This window comes from Copadichromis virginalis, linkage group LG4 (genome assembly GCF_057382275.1).
Source record: "Copadichromis virginalis isolate Kocher_CV1m ecotype Utaka linkage group LG4, C_Virginalis_male_GT1.1, whole genome shotgun sequence".
In the NCBI taxonomy this organism is placed as follows: Eukaryota; Metazoa; Chordata; class Actinopteri; order Cichliformes; family Cichlidae; genus Copadichromis; species Copadichromis virginalis.
In genome coordinates this window covers 34,182,608-34,199,801 of record NC_140621.1, presented here as the reverse complement: position 1 = coordinate 34,199,801, position 17,194 = coordinate 34,182,608, and the positions used below count along the sequence as shown (strand labels likewise).

General features: G+C 41.4%; 1 protein-coding gene and 1 long non-coding RNA gene across 2 annotated transcripts in view; one reads left to right on the top strand and one right to left on the bottom strand.

Moving 5' to 3' along the window:
* Positions 1-1,520: 1,520 nt before the first annotated feature.
* Positions 1,521-16,332, top strand: LOC146711975 (uncharacterized). The gene is made up of 4 exons (XR_014920228.1): positions 1,521-1,622; positions 1,769-1,833; positions 2,778-2,824; positions 16,272-16,332. It is a non-coding gene; the product is annotated as an uncharacterized LOC146711975 (long non-coding RNA).
* grin2ca (glutamate receptor, ionotropic, N-methyl D-aspartate 2Ca) overlaps positions 6,376-17,194 on the bottom strand; it is a 74,421-nt gene continuing 63,602 nt past the window's right edge. The window contains exons 9-13 of the mRNA XM_085455031.1: positions 16,257-16,486; positions 11,720-11,880; positions 11,415-11,602; positions 9,446-9,678; positions 6,376-8,667 (exon numbers count right to left, since the gene is read on the bottom strand). Of these exons, the coding sequence (XP_085311157.1) occupies positions 7,045-8,667; positions 9,446-9,678; positions 11,415-11,602; positions 11,720-11,880; positions 16,257-16,486 (2,435 nt within the window). The 3' untranslated portion in view covers positions 6,376-7,044. The remainder of the gene's footprint in view (positions 8,668-9,445; positions 9,679-11,414; positions 11,603-11,719; positions 11,881-16,256; positions 16,487-17,194) is intronic.

Below are 17,194 nucleotides of genomic sequence, written 5' to 3'. Positions count from 1 at the left end.
CAAACTTCTTTTTTGGAGTATTTTCCTGCAGATTTGGAAAATTTTGTTTTAATGCCCCACACAGTGCGGCAGCTCTCCCCGCAGACAGACAGTGCCCTGGCCCATCCAACTTTATTTCAAATTCTTGTGAAAAGTTGGAAAGATTTGCAGTAACTGATGCACAGTATATCTCTGATATGTCCATTTGATGGATGATACATCCTGAAAAACATAGGACTCTTGGCTGTGAACACTCAGTGTAAACATCGCTTCAATTAAAGCTGAAATAAGCTGATACAGGATATATGTGATGCTGTCAGCTGGTGCGAAATAAGGTGATTTTTCAAACTAATGCTTTTTCAAAGCGAAGCATAAGCAGAAAAATGAAATTTAATACACAGCTGATGTCCAGTTCCTCCATCAAAAGGAAATAGAGACATTCCAGAAACATTTATTTGTGCATTTTGCTCTGTGTCACATGTAGTAAAACTCAGATTTGCATTACTCAGTGTTTGATTTTGACTAACACTTTTTAAACCAATAATTCACATATGTGTGTCTGACAAATCAGAAACTACATTTAGAACAATTTCTTTTTTCAATATAAGAGGTCCGACCCCCCCTTTCCCTTTGTGTTCACTTCACTCCATTGGTAATATTCCCATGGATGAATATATTTGTGTCTAACTGGCTTTCTATGAACAGATGACTGGACTCATTATTCATTAAAATAATTTTATGCTTTTATATTATACCAGCTGTATAATATACCTCAGTAACAATCTCATTTTATTGGGTGCTCTGCTTTTATAGATCTGTTTTCAACAAGTTGTGACATTAAAGGAGAAAGAAGAAAAAATATCAAGAATATGCTTAAACCTTATAGTCAAATAAAATTGTTACAAGACATAGGAGAAAGCAGTAAAACAATTTTTTGTGTTCTCTGTATCTCTTGTATGCTTGTTACTACAAAATGAATAAAAGCAAAACAAGAAGAAAATTATAAAATACTTTATTGTTCAGACTTATAGAGCAAAGGTTAATTTAGCTACTTGATTCCACTTATAAATTAATACTTTTTACTCAGGCAGGAGTCTAAATTGACTATGCTGTTCACAGACAACACTGTGTTCTGTAGCAAGAGTAGGGAGCAGGTGGAGGGGAGCCTGGATAGGTGGAGGTATGCACTGGAGAGAAGAGGAATGAAAGTCAGTCGAAGTGAGACAGAATACGTGTGTGAATGAGAGGAAGACAGGTGGAAAGGTGAACATGCAAGGAGGGCAAGTGGTGAAGGTGGATGAGTTTAAATACCTGTGGTCAACCATCCACAAACACGCCAGCGCACAAGGGAGGTGAAGAAGAGCATGCAGACGGGGTGGAGTGGGTGGAGATGAGAGTCAGGGTGATTTGTGACAGAAGCAAAGCAGCGAGAGTGAAAGGGAAGGTTTATTAGATGGTAGTGAGACCTGTGATGGTGCATGGTTTAAACTGAAAAAAGCCAGGAGGCTGAGCTGGAGGTGTTGAGTGAGAAATAAGTGGAGCAGAGAGGCAGCTCGGGATACACAGGTGTGGTTTGGACATGCGCAGAGGAGGGAGAGTGGACATGATGGGCGTGACAGAGTATAGGATAGGGTGAGATGGAGGTAGATGACCCCTAAATGGGTTTATTCACTGCCATATATTCAAGCCCGATTCTATTAACTATTAAATATTTTATTTATTTATTTTTTACTAATAATATATTAAATAATTTTGGATTTTTAACGTAGTTTTCACTGTTTTCTATCAGTAGGAGCAGCGCCCTCTGCTGGTGTCTCCAGACTTGGACCGCGGTTTCTCCTCCTGTTTGCTTCGGTACGTTCGTCTGTGTTAAACTCTTATAAATCCTTTAAATATGAGATTATTTCTGCTGTTAAACGTTGTGTTGTTTGTAATTTTCACGTGACAGTAGTCCTCCAGCGGTCAGTGTAACTCTGTCGGGCACAGGTGATCTCGGCTAGCGTAATTGATTAGCTCTAAGAGCCGAGCTTGCTAGCTAACAGTCAGGCTAAATGATTTCTTCCAATAAATAAATAAATAATAGGGTGGCCAACGTTTTGTGCTTGTTGACTTGTAAAAGCCTATATGACATTTGAATTTCGCCATTCATTAACCACACGGAGAAGGCATCGTTTAAATATGTTAAAAATGTTTTTATAAACAAACAGTATTATTAAAGTTCTTCATGATTGGGCCAAGTGTCCTCTTTTTTGGAAGTCAAAATATGCTCACCCTATAAATAATAAAGAAAGAAGTTCATCCAATAGAAATTTGCTGGGGTTGTATCTGTCACTGAAATAAGGAAAGACTGGTCCATAAATACATACAGTAATAATGTATTTGCACTACTTTAATTTCAGCTCAGTGTGAGAGTCTTTACTGCCTGTTCTTAGTTTAAAGAGCTTCTAATTTCTCCGCTTTCAAGTCACATATGAAGTCAAATAATATTAATGAAGTTCAGAACATGTTAACATAGACAAGATGCCAGCTTCCTGTTTTTGTTTTGTTTGTTTGTTTCATTTTACCTTTTTGCTTTTGTTCTAATACTGCCGTTTTACCTGTTTACAGTATTTTTATTGGATTACTGTTTCTTATACATGATGCCTGCTGCTAATGCATAGTAAGTTCTGAGCTTGAGGACGGAGAAGTGTTATGGACCAGATCTCATGTATTTATTTTCAACCCGGCATTTTTTTTATTTCTTTTCTCATCATTTTTATTTTCTTTATTTGCAATTCTTTTACTTCCTGTCTGTGCAGGGTGGAAGAGAAGACTGACAGCTGACACCCAGATGAACATCAGCCAGGTCAGGCCGGCTATCATGTTTACTGTAAATGTCCATTTGTGTCTTAGTTCCATACTTCTCAGAGTTGTTATTTAATGAAAACAAATGCCTCATAGACACAAACACACAGATCAAATCTTAACCTCCTAAGACCCGAACTCTTCCACGACTTGTATTTTTAATTTCTCTTTGATATTTGGGCTGATTGGGACCTGATGAATGTAAAAACAAAGAATTACTAAAAAAAATTTTGCCTAATTTTTGTTTCTGAGAAAAATGAGAACCACTTATGAGGATATTTGATTAAAATTTCGATAGAACAGTAGCAGCATAATGTCCTCGTAAGTGGATATCAGGCCCTTGTAGAGCAAAATTGAGTATTTTGGTCTAAATAACCCAAAATGTGATGTCCACATATGTGGACGCCAGGTCCTAGGAGGTTAAATAAAGACACATTCTGACTTCTTTAGCAGAATCACATGGAGAATGTGTAGCATTGAACATGGGACACAGTTTGCCTGTCTTCTGTGTTATTTTGCTTCTGGATAAGCCGGTGATGGTTCCATGCTGTAATTTGGCTTTAGGCATGTAAATATCAGAAATATTCATTGCTGCTTTGAGTATGGGAACCTTCGGCACGATAAATGTTTACTGCCTCTGCTAACAGGTGAGTTTCTGCCGGGACTCTGTTTAATTGCTGTTCTGAAGTGCGCCTGCTGACGCTGCTGGCTGTTTTCGTTGCTCTCTGCAGATCTGCTCCTGGCTGATTGTTCTGGTATCTGTTGGCTGAAGCTTTGAGCGTTCATACTGCTGTGTGCGGTGTTTGTTTTAACTCTTTGTAAACTTTATTCTGCTGGCTGAGCTGCAGTCATTTCCCTTTGTTTTTTGCTTGGCACATGCAGTTGGTGCTTTGTGAACAACATGGAGTGTGAACACAGGTTATTTGAGCCATCAGTCGGGTTATTTTTTGTTGTGTCAGTTCGCAGGAAAAGCTACCAGGCCAAATTTCATGACAGTTTGTGGAGATGTGCAGCTTATGATTAAATATTGGTGAATTAACCCATTAAATGTTAGCATAGACATAGATCTGTCCTAATCAACCAATGGATTATTTGGATTGACATCTCCGCAGACAAATTCCTACTCTCGTTTTTTAAAAATGTGGTAATATTTACCATCTCAGCTCAAACGCCTCATTTCCCTCTTACTTACAGTGCTTCTGATTTTTATACTGCCTTTGCTTTTCATTTTATTTCGAGTGCGGCCTTTCTCTGCGGCTGCAGGGGCAGCTCTCTGTGTTTAGAGATTGGCAGCCAGATACAACAGCAGCACCCTGACTGAGCTGTTTGCACACGACTGTTGTGTGAATGAGTGTTGATCTTATGGTTTGTTACCCAGACGGATGCTGTGAGCTGTGTGAAGGGATATTCTGTTGTTTGCAACTTTCTCATTTTACATCTTTTTACATGTTACTGTAGCTGAAACCAAAACGCCATGGTTTTTGAGCCTGCAGTTAATATTTAAACACATCTAAGATCAAGTCAGGACAGGTATGGAAGTGAAGTTAACTCTGCTTTGGGCAGTTGTCAGGGCTGTACCTCTTGTACAGCAATATTTTTTGTAGGGATTTTATCATTTGAACAATAATAACAACAATGTTGACTGATATGTGAATGTGAATCAGTTGTTTTATCTACTAAAACATTGACTGAACATTAGAAAATATGAGATTCGGCTTACAGAAAGATATTTCTTAAGCTCTGCAACTCTTTGAACCCTCTGTTGCTCCTTTGGGAATTCAGACTTTTCAGTGACAACATAAAAATACAGATTTTGTTGTTGTAAATGGATAAACATCCCTCTCTTTTCTTTTCCCAGGTGAAATAATTTGCTTGTCTTTCTGTATTAGTTACCATATGTACTGATCTTCAGGGTCATTTAGGAAAAACCGCTTGTTTGATTTGACCAAGTCTTGTTTAAATGTCTGTAGATTATAAGTGATCTGTGGAATAGCAGACCCTAGGCTACTTCACTGAAAAATGGTTCCACTATACTTAGAGCTGGGCGATAGAACGATAACGATATGTATCGCGATATAACTTTTACTCGATAGAGAAATTAAGCTATCGCGATAGACCTCGCCGCTCTTGTCCTCTTAAAAAAAAAAAAAAAAAAAAAAAAAGGTCAGCCAATCCAAATTAAGTAGCGCAGAGCCGAACCAATCACAGCCGCAGCGTCACGTCGCGTGACTTGTTACGTACAGCACAAGTGCCAAGCCGCACGTGTGTTTGTTTGGGAAGCAGCCAGCGGGTAATGGAGGAAATGAGTGTGCCGACTAGAAAAATCAACCGAGCGTGACCGAAGAGAAAACAGATGATGGTTCCAATGCCGGAGAGATTGTCGAACGGAAGAGCCAAAGAAGTTCCGTAGTGTGAAGGTATTTCGGCTATTTCAAGTCTGACAAAAAACAGAGTAGCGTGCACTGTAAATGTGCCGAAAGCAAGTCTGGAAATACAATAAACTGGTGCATGCGTCACACTGTGCGCCACGTTATTGTTTCGGTGAAATGGATTTCTACAATACTGTTACTGTTAATTCTACTCTCTGCAGTGTTTAAATGCTTACATATACACACAGTTACTGTCCGTCCACACATACGACTCTGTTCTGCTTCTATGCCCCAGCTTTGTTTACTTTTTCCCACCGAGGCTTCTAGACTTCTGATTGGCCAACATTTCTGCACGGTTAGGAATCTAGCGCCACCTGCTGCTTTGGCATGTTCATAGCAGCGTTTTCCTTCATTTCTGCCTTTATGTGTGGACGGGATTATTTTTTAAAACGAAAACGGAAAATCTCCGTTTTCAAAAATACCCGTGTATGTGTGGACGTAGCCTCAGTCTCTGACTGGAAGCGCTAATTCGTCATTCGGCTTTTGTCAGACTAAAGTAACTGTTAAAACTGTTTGAAAAGCTCAGCTATACAACAAGGAGAGATTGAGAATTTCCTTTTAGTTCTCAGTTTATTTGATATTGACAAAAGTTAGTCAGTTTTGTCTGTTCTTCTGTAAAACAAACTAAGATTTATTTTTAGAATTAATATTTTGTTTCTAAGTGGAATTGACAATTTAGTCTGTTTCGTTTGTTCTATTTTGAAACTTAAACGCTTTAGCGGCTGCCTTTTGTGTAGTTTGCAATATTTGCCTTTATTTATCTGAAAAAGTCTCATGTTCCTTAAGTACATCTACCCTGTTGAACTTATTATGGGAAATAAATATTTAAATAAAAACAAGCTGCTGATTATTTCACATTTTACTTGTGAGCAACGGCACATTTAAATCTTACAAATATAGTTATTTGGCTTATATCGTGATAGATATCGTTATCGCCTGAAATGAAAAAAACATATCGTGATATGAAAAAATCTCATATCGCCCAGCTCTAACTATACTGTATTTATTCTTTCTGTATGATTTGATGGACTGTGTGCATAATGCAACTCAAGTTTAAATGAGAGAACCACTTTCTTTATATGTCCTTTGAATATGAGAGGACACAGATGAAGAGGACAGAGGATGATCCCAAAAGACCCTTGATGGCCTTGTTCTTTATTAAAGGGTAGTGTGACAATGGAAATACATGATACTTTATATGGTTTTCCCTTTTTAAAATCTCAGTCAAATTACATTAATGACCAGTGGAGCAGAAAGTCTCAGAACAACGGTGCGCCCAAGGTCATGGACTAAGAAATTTACGGAAGACATGTCAGTGGTTTGATCACAAAATTATATCGATAATTTATCACTCAATCGAAATGGTGGGAAACTGAAGTGAATTTGTAGGAAATGAGAGCAGAAAATCACAAGTTGTAATCAGATCGAGAGGCTACAGTATATTGTCTCCCAGTATTCGTTCACATAGCAACACAGCATTTAAAAATCGTTTAAATAACAATCAACGGGTTAAATTCTTATGTATTAAATACTTTTCAACATTGCCTTTTTTAAAATTTGTATTTCAGTTTGGCTTATAAAGTCCCAGCAGTAACTTGTTTTTGAGTGTCTTCTCCTTTTACATATCACTGCCCAAGATATTATTGCACTGATAATTGAGAGTCAATGCTCTCAAATACACTGTTGGTGTAGAGTTTTATTTTTGCTTTAACCAGAGGCTGAGGGGAGAACCTCCAGGCATTCCTTGGGGCTCAGTCACAGAGCCTAATGGAGGACTGTTAAGGATGGTGGTTCAGACCTCAGACTCCAGGCTTGAAACCCTACCCCAGGGCTTTGGCACATAGGGACTGTTGACTCTTCGCGCAACCAACACCTGCCTCCGGTCTCTAGGCCCAGAGCCTGGGTCTTCCCTGTTTCCTGTGCCATCGTAGGCCCCAAACATATTGTTGTGGTAAACCATCTGCCTGTCACTCATACGAGGCAGCATTGCTGCATTGTCTGGGCAGTGGCTTGTACAGGGAAACAAGTGGCACATGTCCTTGGAACTGTTGTAGAACTGGGACGGTCCCTGAGCCAGTGGCCCCATGTACACGGGTAAGTCTGTGTACGAGTTCAGGTAGGTGGAATAGTGTCTGTGCACCACTGTGGAGGAAGAACGGCGCAGGGCGGCTGCGTTCTGCAGAATGGCTTCCCTGTAAGAGGGCAGCCGGGTGGACTCGGAGTACTTGAGCTTTTGCTTGTAGGGGTAGGAGCCCATGTGGGCTGGGTCCAAGTAGGCTGGCTCAGCAGCCAAAGGGTAGCAGGACAGGTTGTGCCCCAGACTGCCATATAGCTTGTGGGGTTTGGGGTTAGCCACTACCACCCGTGGAAACAGGTCAGGCATGTCTCCTCTGGTCGGGGGAGATGTGGATGTCGAAGGCTTTGTTTCATCTACCTGATGGATCCTGTCATTGCCCCATGTGGCTTTGAGGAATGAGGCGCGGCGGTTCAGCTTGTCCTTTCCGAGGAGTGGTATGTCGTCCATGTCGGGTTCCAGGTAGGACTTCATGCAGGAGTTGCAGCTGGTGCTGCCACTAGGGTAGTGTCCTGCGGTGCAAGGCATGGCAGCTGCATTGGAGGCGTGGTTACTTAGGAGGTGATTTGCTCTCAGCTCGGCGAGGCAGGTTTGAGGTCCATCGTAATCACCTCTTACTCTCGGGTCTGCAGCATCAAACACATAGCTATGGGACCTCCTCCTGCGGCTCACACAGTCAGGGGGGTAGCTGAACTTCCTCCTCAGGGGTGCTCTGTGTTCCATGTAGATATCTGGCATCTGGAAGTCCCTGTAAGTGGCAAAAGGAGAGATGGGGTGACGGGCTTGGTTCTCCACATACAGCCTGCTGCTGGGATGGGGGTTTGACGGTCCGGCAGGAGAAGGATCCCTTATGGCGATGTGAGGGCTGCTGAGACTGGAGATGGGCAGAGTCCTCTCTAAGATGTGCTGACTGCTGCGGGCGGGCAGCGTGTACCGGAGTGGGGTTGGTCGAGTTACCACCCGGGGCTTATCCAGGAGGGTTTGGGATGAAGAATCCCCATAATGAATGGGAAAGGTGGGTGTAATGGCCCTCTGAGGGTACGGAGAATGGTTGTCTGTGATGCTTGAGATGTAGGGCAGGCGTCCGTGAGTCATGTCTGTGGTGGTAACTCTGGGTGGCAGGGCAGCTCGCACATTGTCGGCCCCCCGCCTGCTCCAGTTCTCTATTGTTTTGGTGGCATTATCCAAAGAGTTCTCCACTCTTGCAGAGGACACCATGTCCTTGGCTGTTTTAAGCATCTTTAGCATATTGGCTTGTGTATAGTTAGAAGTGACGTCTGGACTCTGTATGCTCCCGTTGTGGTCAGCGGACTCTACCCCATTGAAGCAGCTGTAGATGCCCTGCGGAGAGGTGGAAAGTTAATATTAATATGTGTAAACTTCATTAGATACCAGAATGACCGGCAATTTCATCAACTGAGTGGGATAAAAAAAAAGAGAGATTTTATTGACATGCTGACCTAGTAAAGTGGAAAAAAATGACAGAAAGCTGTAACTGCAGAAGGAGAGTCGTTATTGTTTTGATGGTTTATGTGCGTGTTGCTGTGATTGAAATGTTGTTTGGACAGATTCATCTCAGGAATATAAATGAGCGATTTGCTGATCGTGCACTTACCATATTAGTTTTTCCACTTTTATCCCATCAGCTATATTTTACATCCACATTGCATATCTCTTTGGAATACTTAATCTCATTTTTGACTACACTAGACACACAGATGAAGTTTATTTTTTTTAAATGGGGCAATTTAGATTCAGTTTCACCAGCAGCACGACTGCCACTTTATTCCATATCCCTGAAGTCCCTTCGTTGCTTTAAGCTCACTGTATTTTACAGTCTTTCTTTTGCTACCCTTGAACTATTGTGGTTGTGTTACTCACCTACTGGATTTCCGATGTCTTTTAATGCTCTACTTTGAAGGAGACCTCACAAAGGATACAGCATTTTTTTACAATTGTGAATTTTTGTGCCGTTAGTTTGCGTAAACATGAGCACTGAATCTGTTTGGGTGAATTTTCCTTGTTTTCCTTGTTTTCCTTGTTGATTTTACTGACAGCACATGAATGCACTTAAAGCTACGTGGCTGATGAAAGTAACATAAACCACTTGGGTACTTACTCTGCTGATAGCTAGGAGGAAGTCCAAGCGCTCTGATTTGTGGACTGAATGTCGTAGTTTCCAGTAGAGGAGATGTTCCCAAGCAAAGACCAGCAGGCTCAGGCCCATGGCAACAAGCAGCATGTAGAAGACCCCCGCCATATTGTCAATGTCCAGCTTACTGCTCATGACTTCTTTCTTTTCATTACGGCAGATGCCAGTGAGCCAGACGGTCTGCAGCTTTTGTGTGTCACCTGTGAGCGAGGAGCACAGAATACAGGCTTAAGCTCTATTTGCATAACACTAGCAGTATTTTGAGGGAGTAATAGAACACCCTCCAATCTCCTTTGAACATCATTCACATGGGATAATGAAATTCTTTCAGATAATCAGTACCCCAGATAAAACGGAGTAAAGTTGTTTTTTTTTTGCAAATTGAAAAATCCTGGGCAGACAGCGGTTGTTTGTCTAAAACAAGGGGTCTCAAACTGCAGCCCCACAGACCAGGTGGGAGCATGGGTAACATTTACCTGGCTGCAAGAAGGAAATGCACCTCTGTAAATTTAATTCATGCAAAGTTCATATTGAACTAAGCAGAAAACAAGACCAAGGTAGCACTCCTTTTCAATTTCAGGATCACCTTTATTATAGTCATTTAGGTTTGTGCAGATGCAGACAACATATCCGTCTTGCTATGTTATGCGATTTCTCCACATGTTACTGACAACTGCGACTTGGACTTGTCTTGGTGCACGCATGCATGCACACACAAGTCCTTGCACGTATTTCTGCTTCCTTTGGAATAAATGTGCATGTGTGGAATGGCTGCACTGGTGCATCTCAAAATGAGAGAAAACGCAAGGATGGTTTCATTTTTAAATTAGAGCTTAACAGCCTCTACTACATACTACGTATGTATGCAGAGGTCATGGCGGACACTAGAGGAGAACCAGGTGAGATTTTTCCCAAACACTGGAGGACTCAGAACGACCTTAAATAATTAAGTAATTAATTAATTACAAAAAAGATCCAGGCAACTGATCAAATGATAACTTTCAACTTATTCTCACTAATTACAGTGTCTAAATCATGCTTTTTTTTTGTGCTGTATAAATGACTCTCTCCAACTGCTGCAGCTGCAGCGTCTCTCGTAATGTTGGATAAGGGAAGTGCTCTCTGGTGTGTGTATTTCTCTGCTTGTTTTGTTCGATCAGTACAGTATGCATTACAGAGGGTGGAAAGTGCTACCTTAACAAGTGAACTTTAACCCCCAGCCCCTGTTTGTCCTGCACCGATGCCATTGGTTATTTGTGATTTCTCAGGGGGACGATACGATGATCCACTGATGGAGACCATCGCCCAGCCTTATGGCTATTATTGCAAAGAAAGCTTTCACATCGCTGGCTCTAGCAAACATGTTAGCAGCGATATCAGTAAAAATAAAGCTACAAATCAAAAGAAACATAAACCACCATCCGGATCATCTGAAAACATTTTTTGGCAACACCAACAGTGTTGGCTCAGTCATTTGTTTGCTTCCTAAACTGCCTCCACAAAAACTGTGAGATCTTTATGTTTACGACAGCTGTTGTCTTCCTCTTCTTCCCTCTAGAATAAAAATCTTCCTGCCTAAATCGTGTGCCTTTGCTGCTGATCTGAGCAGTGATAAGTCTGACAGTGTGCTTTATTATCCAAATGTTTACCTACTGCATATTCTGCCAAAGGTTATGGGGATTTTGCCCGAGGCTTTGCAATAATTTGCCTAAGGACCTAATGAATCACATTTGATCTTATCTCATGAAAGTTTCTTTATTGCTTTTATGATCTTTCATTCTCTCATTCAGATACATTTTACTGTAATAATATTGTGTGGCCCTTTTATTACAACAGTATAGGTTTTGCTTTCAATCATTAGAATTTTTTCTTATTCAGCTTTATGGGGATACTGCAAATACAAATATTAAAGCAATCTATTAAATGAAGAATTTACCATCAGCCAGGAACTGGAGCAGGGCCAGGTCGATGGGTCGTTTCCAGCGTGAATCCTTCTGGAGTGCAATGCCATAACCAGTGGTAGCAAACACTTTGCCACTGCCAATTGTCACCAGCTTACAGCCTTCATCTTTGCCAGCCATGTAATTCAACACAGCAGCGTCATAGATAAAAGCATCCAGTTTCCTAGCAGGGTAAAGAAAAGGATTTTTACTCAAATGGACATCGTGTAATTGTCTGGCTCTTCTTTCAGTCACACGTCTGCTGTGAGGAGACTTTTTACGATTCCTGGCAGACACTTACCCTGTTTTGAGGCTGTTAAGGGCATCCTCCACTCCCTTCTGGTTGTATTTGACCATGTGGGCATGCATCTCGGGATAGTTACTCCTTATGTTGCGCTCTGTGCTGCCATTTGGGACGGTACCAAAGCGGAATGGAGGATACTGCTCCTGCGGCTTTTGAAACTGGAAGTAGAATAACAATTTTTAATGACAAAAATAATGCCGTTGATCGAATAAGTGTCTCAGGAGAGACGATGGCATATAGACATAGATTATTCAATCACTCTGATGTTTTATGAGGAAGCACTTCTCCTCATGTGAAAGAGAAATAAGAACAAGAAGGCTCAAGGAAAAACTGAAATGTGATGATTACAATTTCCATTAAAAAAAACTTGATCTTTGGATCCAATATTGTCTGTTTTCAGACAAAATAATTCACAGCATGCCGAAGGTTTTTTTGTTTGTTTGTTTTGTTTTGTTTTTTTCATTGAAGGAAGTCTTTCTAAATTGAATACAACTAAACAATACAACTAAGCCCCACAATGCTGGTTGGTGGCTCCCGTATTGTGGTGTTTAGCTTCTAGATGTGGCTCTTGTAGGCTGTTCTGTTGGAGCTGATTGTGTCTGATTACAAGCTGAACATGCGGTTACTTTGTATAAAATTTCTGCATGTCAGAAAGACAGAGTGCTCGTGAACAGACTGACATTAAACACAAGTCGTCAGAGCAACCGAAGTGGCAGAGTACAGGTTACAGTGTTGGCATTATGAGGAACACCAGTGCAGTCTCCGCCCGTAACGTATCCCGTCTTCATATTTAGAAATGAAATATCAATATTGTGATAAAATGCACAGAGATTGATATGTAAACAAATTATATTTGTTTGTACAGTTATGCATTTCGTCACCTCGTTGCTCAAAAAACAAAGTTATTAATTTAACCAGTCCCGTTATCTGTTTTTTAATTTTCTCTAGGATTCATAATAATATAATCATTGTGATTTGTTTTTTCAAATTCTACTATGACTGTCTAATTATATTACAGTGAAAATCTGATAATGTGACAGATAATATGAGAAAACAGAGAAATGACATTTGCTGCAGTCTGCATGGCAGAAGCTAACACTTCTGGAGGAAATCGCATCAGCTGCAGCACAGGCTGCTGACATCAGCCCAGGATCAGCGTTATTAATGGTCAGTCGGGGCCCTGTAGTACGAAGCAAGTACAACATACCCAGGATATCATTTCACCTCACTTACTCCAACACTGGCAATCAGGGTAAGCAGTCACACAAAGGTGGTTATCAACTCAATAAATCAACCCAGGGCTTTCAATCATGTTCTCATGAAATAGATGTCATTGGCATCATCTGACCACAAATAAGACTTCCCAAAGGAACATGAAACTATATTATCTTAAAAATAAGAGGCTACACTGACTATACAGACTGAAACCAACACAGCTGCTACAGAAAAACCGCCTGTATGAGTGACTGAAAGTCAGTGTGCAGTAGTGTAGTATCGCCTATCTGAAGCCAAGATGAAAAGGGCTGAACTATTAATGCTAGTATTAACGCTCTGTCATTAAGGCACCAATTAATTATTTTATTTTATTAAATTTTAGATGTGCGGAAGATTTTTAGTTTTCATTTTTTTCATCTGCAGAATGATCATCTGACAAGGTGATTAGCAACACAGGGGCACCACAGGGGACTGTCCTCTCCCCCTTCCTCTTCACCCTCTACACCACAGACTTCAGCCACTGCACAGAGACCTGCCATCTTCAGAAGTTTTCTGATGACTCTGCGGTGGTTGGATGCATCAGCAGGGATGATGAGACAGAGTACCGGGCTGTGGTCGACTCCTTTGTCACGTGGTGTGAGCAGAATCATCTGCAGCTCAACGTGGCAAAGACCAAGGAACTGATCGTGGACTTCAGGAAGACCAGGAAACACTTGACCCCTGTTTCAATCCAGGGGGTCAGTGTTGACATTGTGGAGGACTATAAATACCTTGGAGTACACATTGACAATAAACTGGACTGGGCTAAAAACACCACAGCACTTTACAGGAAGGGCCAGAGTCGTCTCTATTTTTTGAGGCGACTGAGGTCCTTCAACATCTGCCAGAAAATGCTGAGGATTTTCTATGAGTCTGTGGTGGCCAGTGCGATCCTCTATGCTGTTGCATGCTGGGGGAGCAGGCTGAGGGTCGCAGATGCCAACAGACTTAATAAACTGATCCGTAAGGCCAGCAATGTTGTGGGGATGGAGCTGGACTCCCTCAAGGTGGTGTCGGAGAGGCGGATGCTGTCCAAGATAAAGACAATGTTGGATAACACCTCCCACCCACTCCATGACATGTTGGTCAGTCACAGGAGCTCGTTCAGTGAGAGACTGAGATTACCGAAAAGCACCACTGAACGACACAGGAAATCATTCCTGCCTGTGGCCATCTCCCTGTACAACGCATCCACTTAACACACTGTTTGCTGCTACAACTACACATGTTTCTTTTCCAAATATTTATTTATAAGTGACTTATGTATGTATGTATGTATATATATGTATATATTGTACTATTCTTAGTTAGCGTATTGTCTGTCTTGTCTTAATGTTGGTTTAAAATTGAGCACAGTAACAAAAAATAATTTCCCCCAGGGATCAATAAAGTATTCTGATTCTGATTCTGATTCTGATCAACAAAATCCACCCAAGGATGTCAAACATACGACCCAGGGGCCAGAATCTGCCCAGCAACAGAAAAGCATTTTGGCCCACTAGAGGTTTTTTCACTAATAAAGACTTCCCACATGGTCATTCTTGGTACACTGAAGTAATTAAGTAATAGAAAAACATTTAAATGACTGAAAATTTCCCATCTGCTATAAAAACGTTTGGATCTACAGTAAAAAACAAAACAAAAAACAGTGCTAGGCTGTGAGCTAACCGATGTTTTTCTGTAATTTTACACATTTATTTCTTACAGTTTAAGCCCAAAGAGTCACGCTGATAGATTTCTTTCATTTACTGAAGCAACATTTATTTACCTTGGAGAAAAACTGAGACGTTCTGTTGAAATTGCAAGTGTAGTTGAACTCCTTTACACTGACAGACGGGAGCTTCAGGGGAGTGGGCCGTATGTAGTTCACGGTGTAAAATGTGTTGGACATGCCTGGCTTAGACAGCGTGGAAATTTGATAAGGTCCGCAGGTACAAATGGACGTCCTGCTTTAGGGTTTTATATTAAGGAGCATAAACAATAAAATTGTTGTGAAATTATTTGCAGCCAACAGAAGAAATGTAAAGGACTAAAGCTGCAAATAAGAATCTTTAGACCCTCCTGGTGTCCACACAGAGGTCCCAGGGATCTTCCAGGGTGACGCTATTGTCTCAAGAACTGATTGGTCAGTAGGTGCTGATCTGATACCTGTTGATCTTTACAATTCAAGCCATCAGACATGAACTTCTGAACATCTGGCACATTATCCAAAAGTCAAAAGTGAACAAATAAACGACACAGTATTCCTGATGTTTATCAGGAGTATCTGACCAACCTCCCTGAATCCACCTGGATGAAGATTTTGCAGAAAGCCATCAGAATAATGAATATTTTTCACCATCAACTCTGAAGAAAAAGCATGGCATGAACTGTGGTTATGGAGAATTATTACACCCCTACTTTAAAGGTTAGTGCCAAAAGAAGTTCGGGGTAGCGACGTGTTACCAACTTCCGACTTGCAAAAAGTTGTTGTGTAAGTGAAGTGCCTTTTCTGGACAAACGAGGTAATCAATCTCCCTTAACACTGCAGTGCCTTGAAAGTAGCTGAGCTTGTCTCTATCACTCTCCTCTGATACAAGGTCACGTTCTGTGGTGTCTTCTTGTACCTCATTTACATTTACTTAACCTAAGGGGTTCGGCACAGCTGGACCAACAGCAGTTGAGCGCTCACTTCCCACCATGCTGCCATGCAGAATTCCCTTTAATAATCTATGGGCTCACTGTCAGACTGATTCTGTTTCCTTCGCTGCATGGCAGAGTTAATGTATGATGAAACTGGAATTGTAAACGACTTTGCTAGACTCGTAATGAGCGGCGGACTGCTTGGTCTTTTCCTCAAATGCCTCTTTAATCCCTTCAGTTGCCTGCAGGCAAAAAGTCTGCAAATCATTTTTTGTGCTGATGGTTTAACATGGATTTCCTCGTCAATATTCCTATAAAACACATCCCCGGGCCAGACAAATATGCATAAGATAATACCAGAAAAATATAATCGCCGTCTACCCAGAAAATCCACTTGTGTATTATGTTTCACAGGCTTTCCGTTGACATCACCTTCCAAAGAGTCTGGCTGTGTAATTCAATTTCCCCACTTACTGTGTGAACCCTTTAGTGTTTTGCAGGGAAAGTGGAAAGTCACAGCTATGACATTGGCATTTCTGGATGTTTACACTTCATAGCTCTGCCACATGTTGTTTGCACTCCTAAAATAGAGCACTTTCCTAAGCTGTACATTAAACACAGCAACACGCTCAGGACGGTCAATGACAGAGGTCTGTACCTTTTTGTCACTCAGTCCGGACACTGTGTCGATGTACTGCTCCTGGATCATGAAGGCTGCCAGGTTGGCTGTGTAGGAAGCCAGGAAGATGACGGCAAAGAAAGCCCAGACCAGGACCATGATCTTGCTAGTGGTGCCCTTTGGATTCTCAACAGGGACAGAGTTATTGAAGACAATTCCCCACAGCAGCCACACAGACTTCCCGATGGTAAAGGTGGGACCTCCGGGATCTAGAAAGGATGAAGTAAAGAGGGGACATTTAGTACCGGCCAAGACGATGACCCAAGTATCTGTGAAATCTAACACGTTTAAAATATTTATTTGTTAATTAATATCTTGACGTGTTTTTTGGTAACATATTAGTGATAGAGAAAACTTTAGGGATGAACAAACATAGTTATACTTATTGTTCAGACCAGGGGTGCCCAATCCCGGTCCTCGAGAGCTACCGTCCTGCAGCTTTTAGATGCATCCCTACTCCAACACAGCTGAATCAAATGGTTTGATTACCTCTTCAGCATGCCATCATGTTTGGCAAAGGCCTGATAACAAGCCATTCATTTGATTCAGCTGTGTTGGAGTAGGGATGCATCTAAAAGCTGCAGGACGGTAGCTCTCGAGGACCGGGATTGGGCACCCCTGGTTCAGACTTTCACTTCTGATGATAATTGAGTTTTTCCCCTAATGGCTCAATCACAGTAAACTAGAAATAGGAAGGCAACATCCTTGAAAATTGGTAGTTGCCTAGTAGTTTGGTGATTGCACAGGTTGGCTGGTGGGAGGCAACCAGTCTTCAAACAGTTACTGTACAATTTAGATCGACTGCAGTCACTCTGAGATGGACTGGTGAAGATGTGTGTGTGGATTATGTCAGTCAGTTTGCGCCATCTGTGATGTGACTCTTTGCAATTTGAGAACACACCGGCTGCAACTGGTAT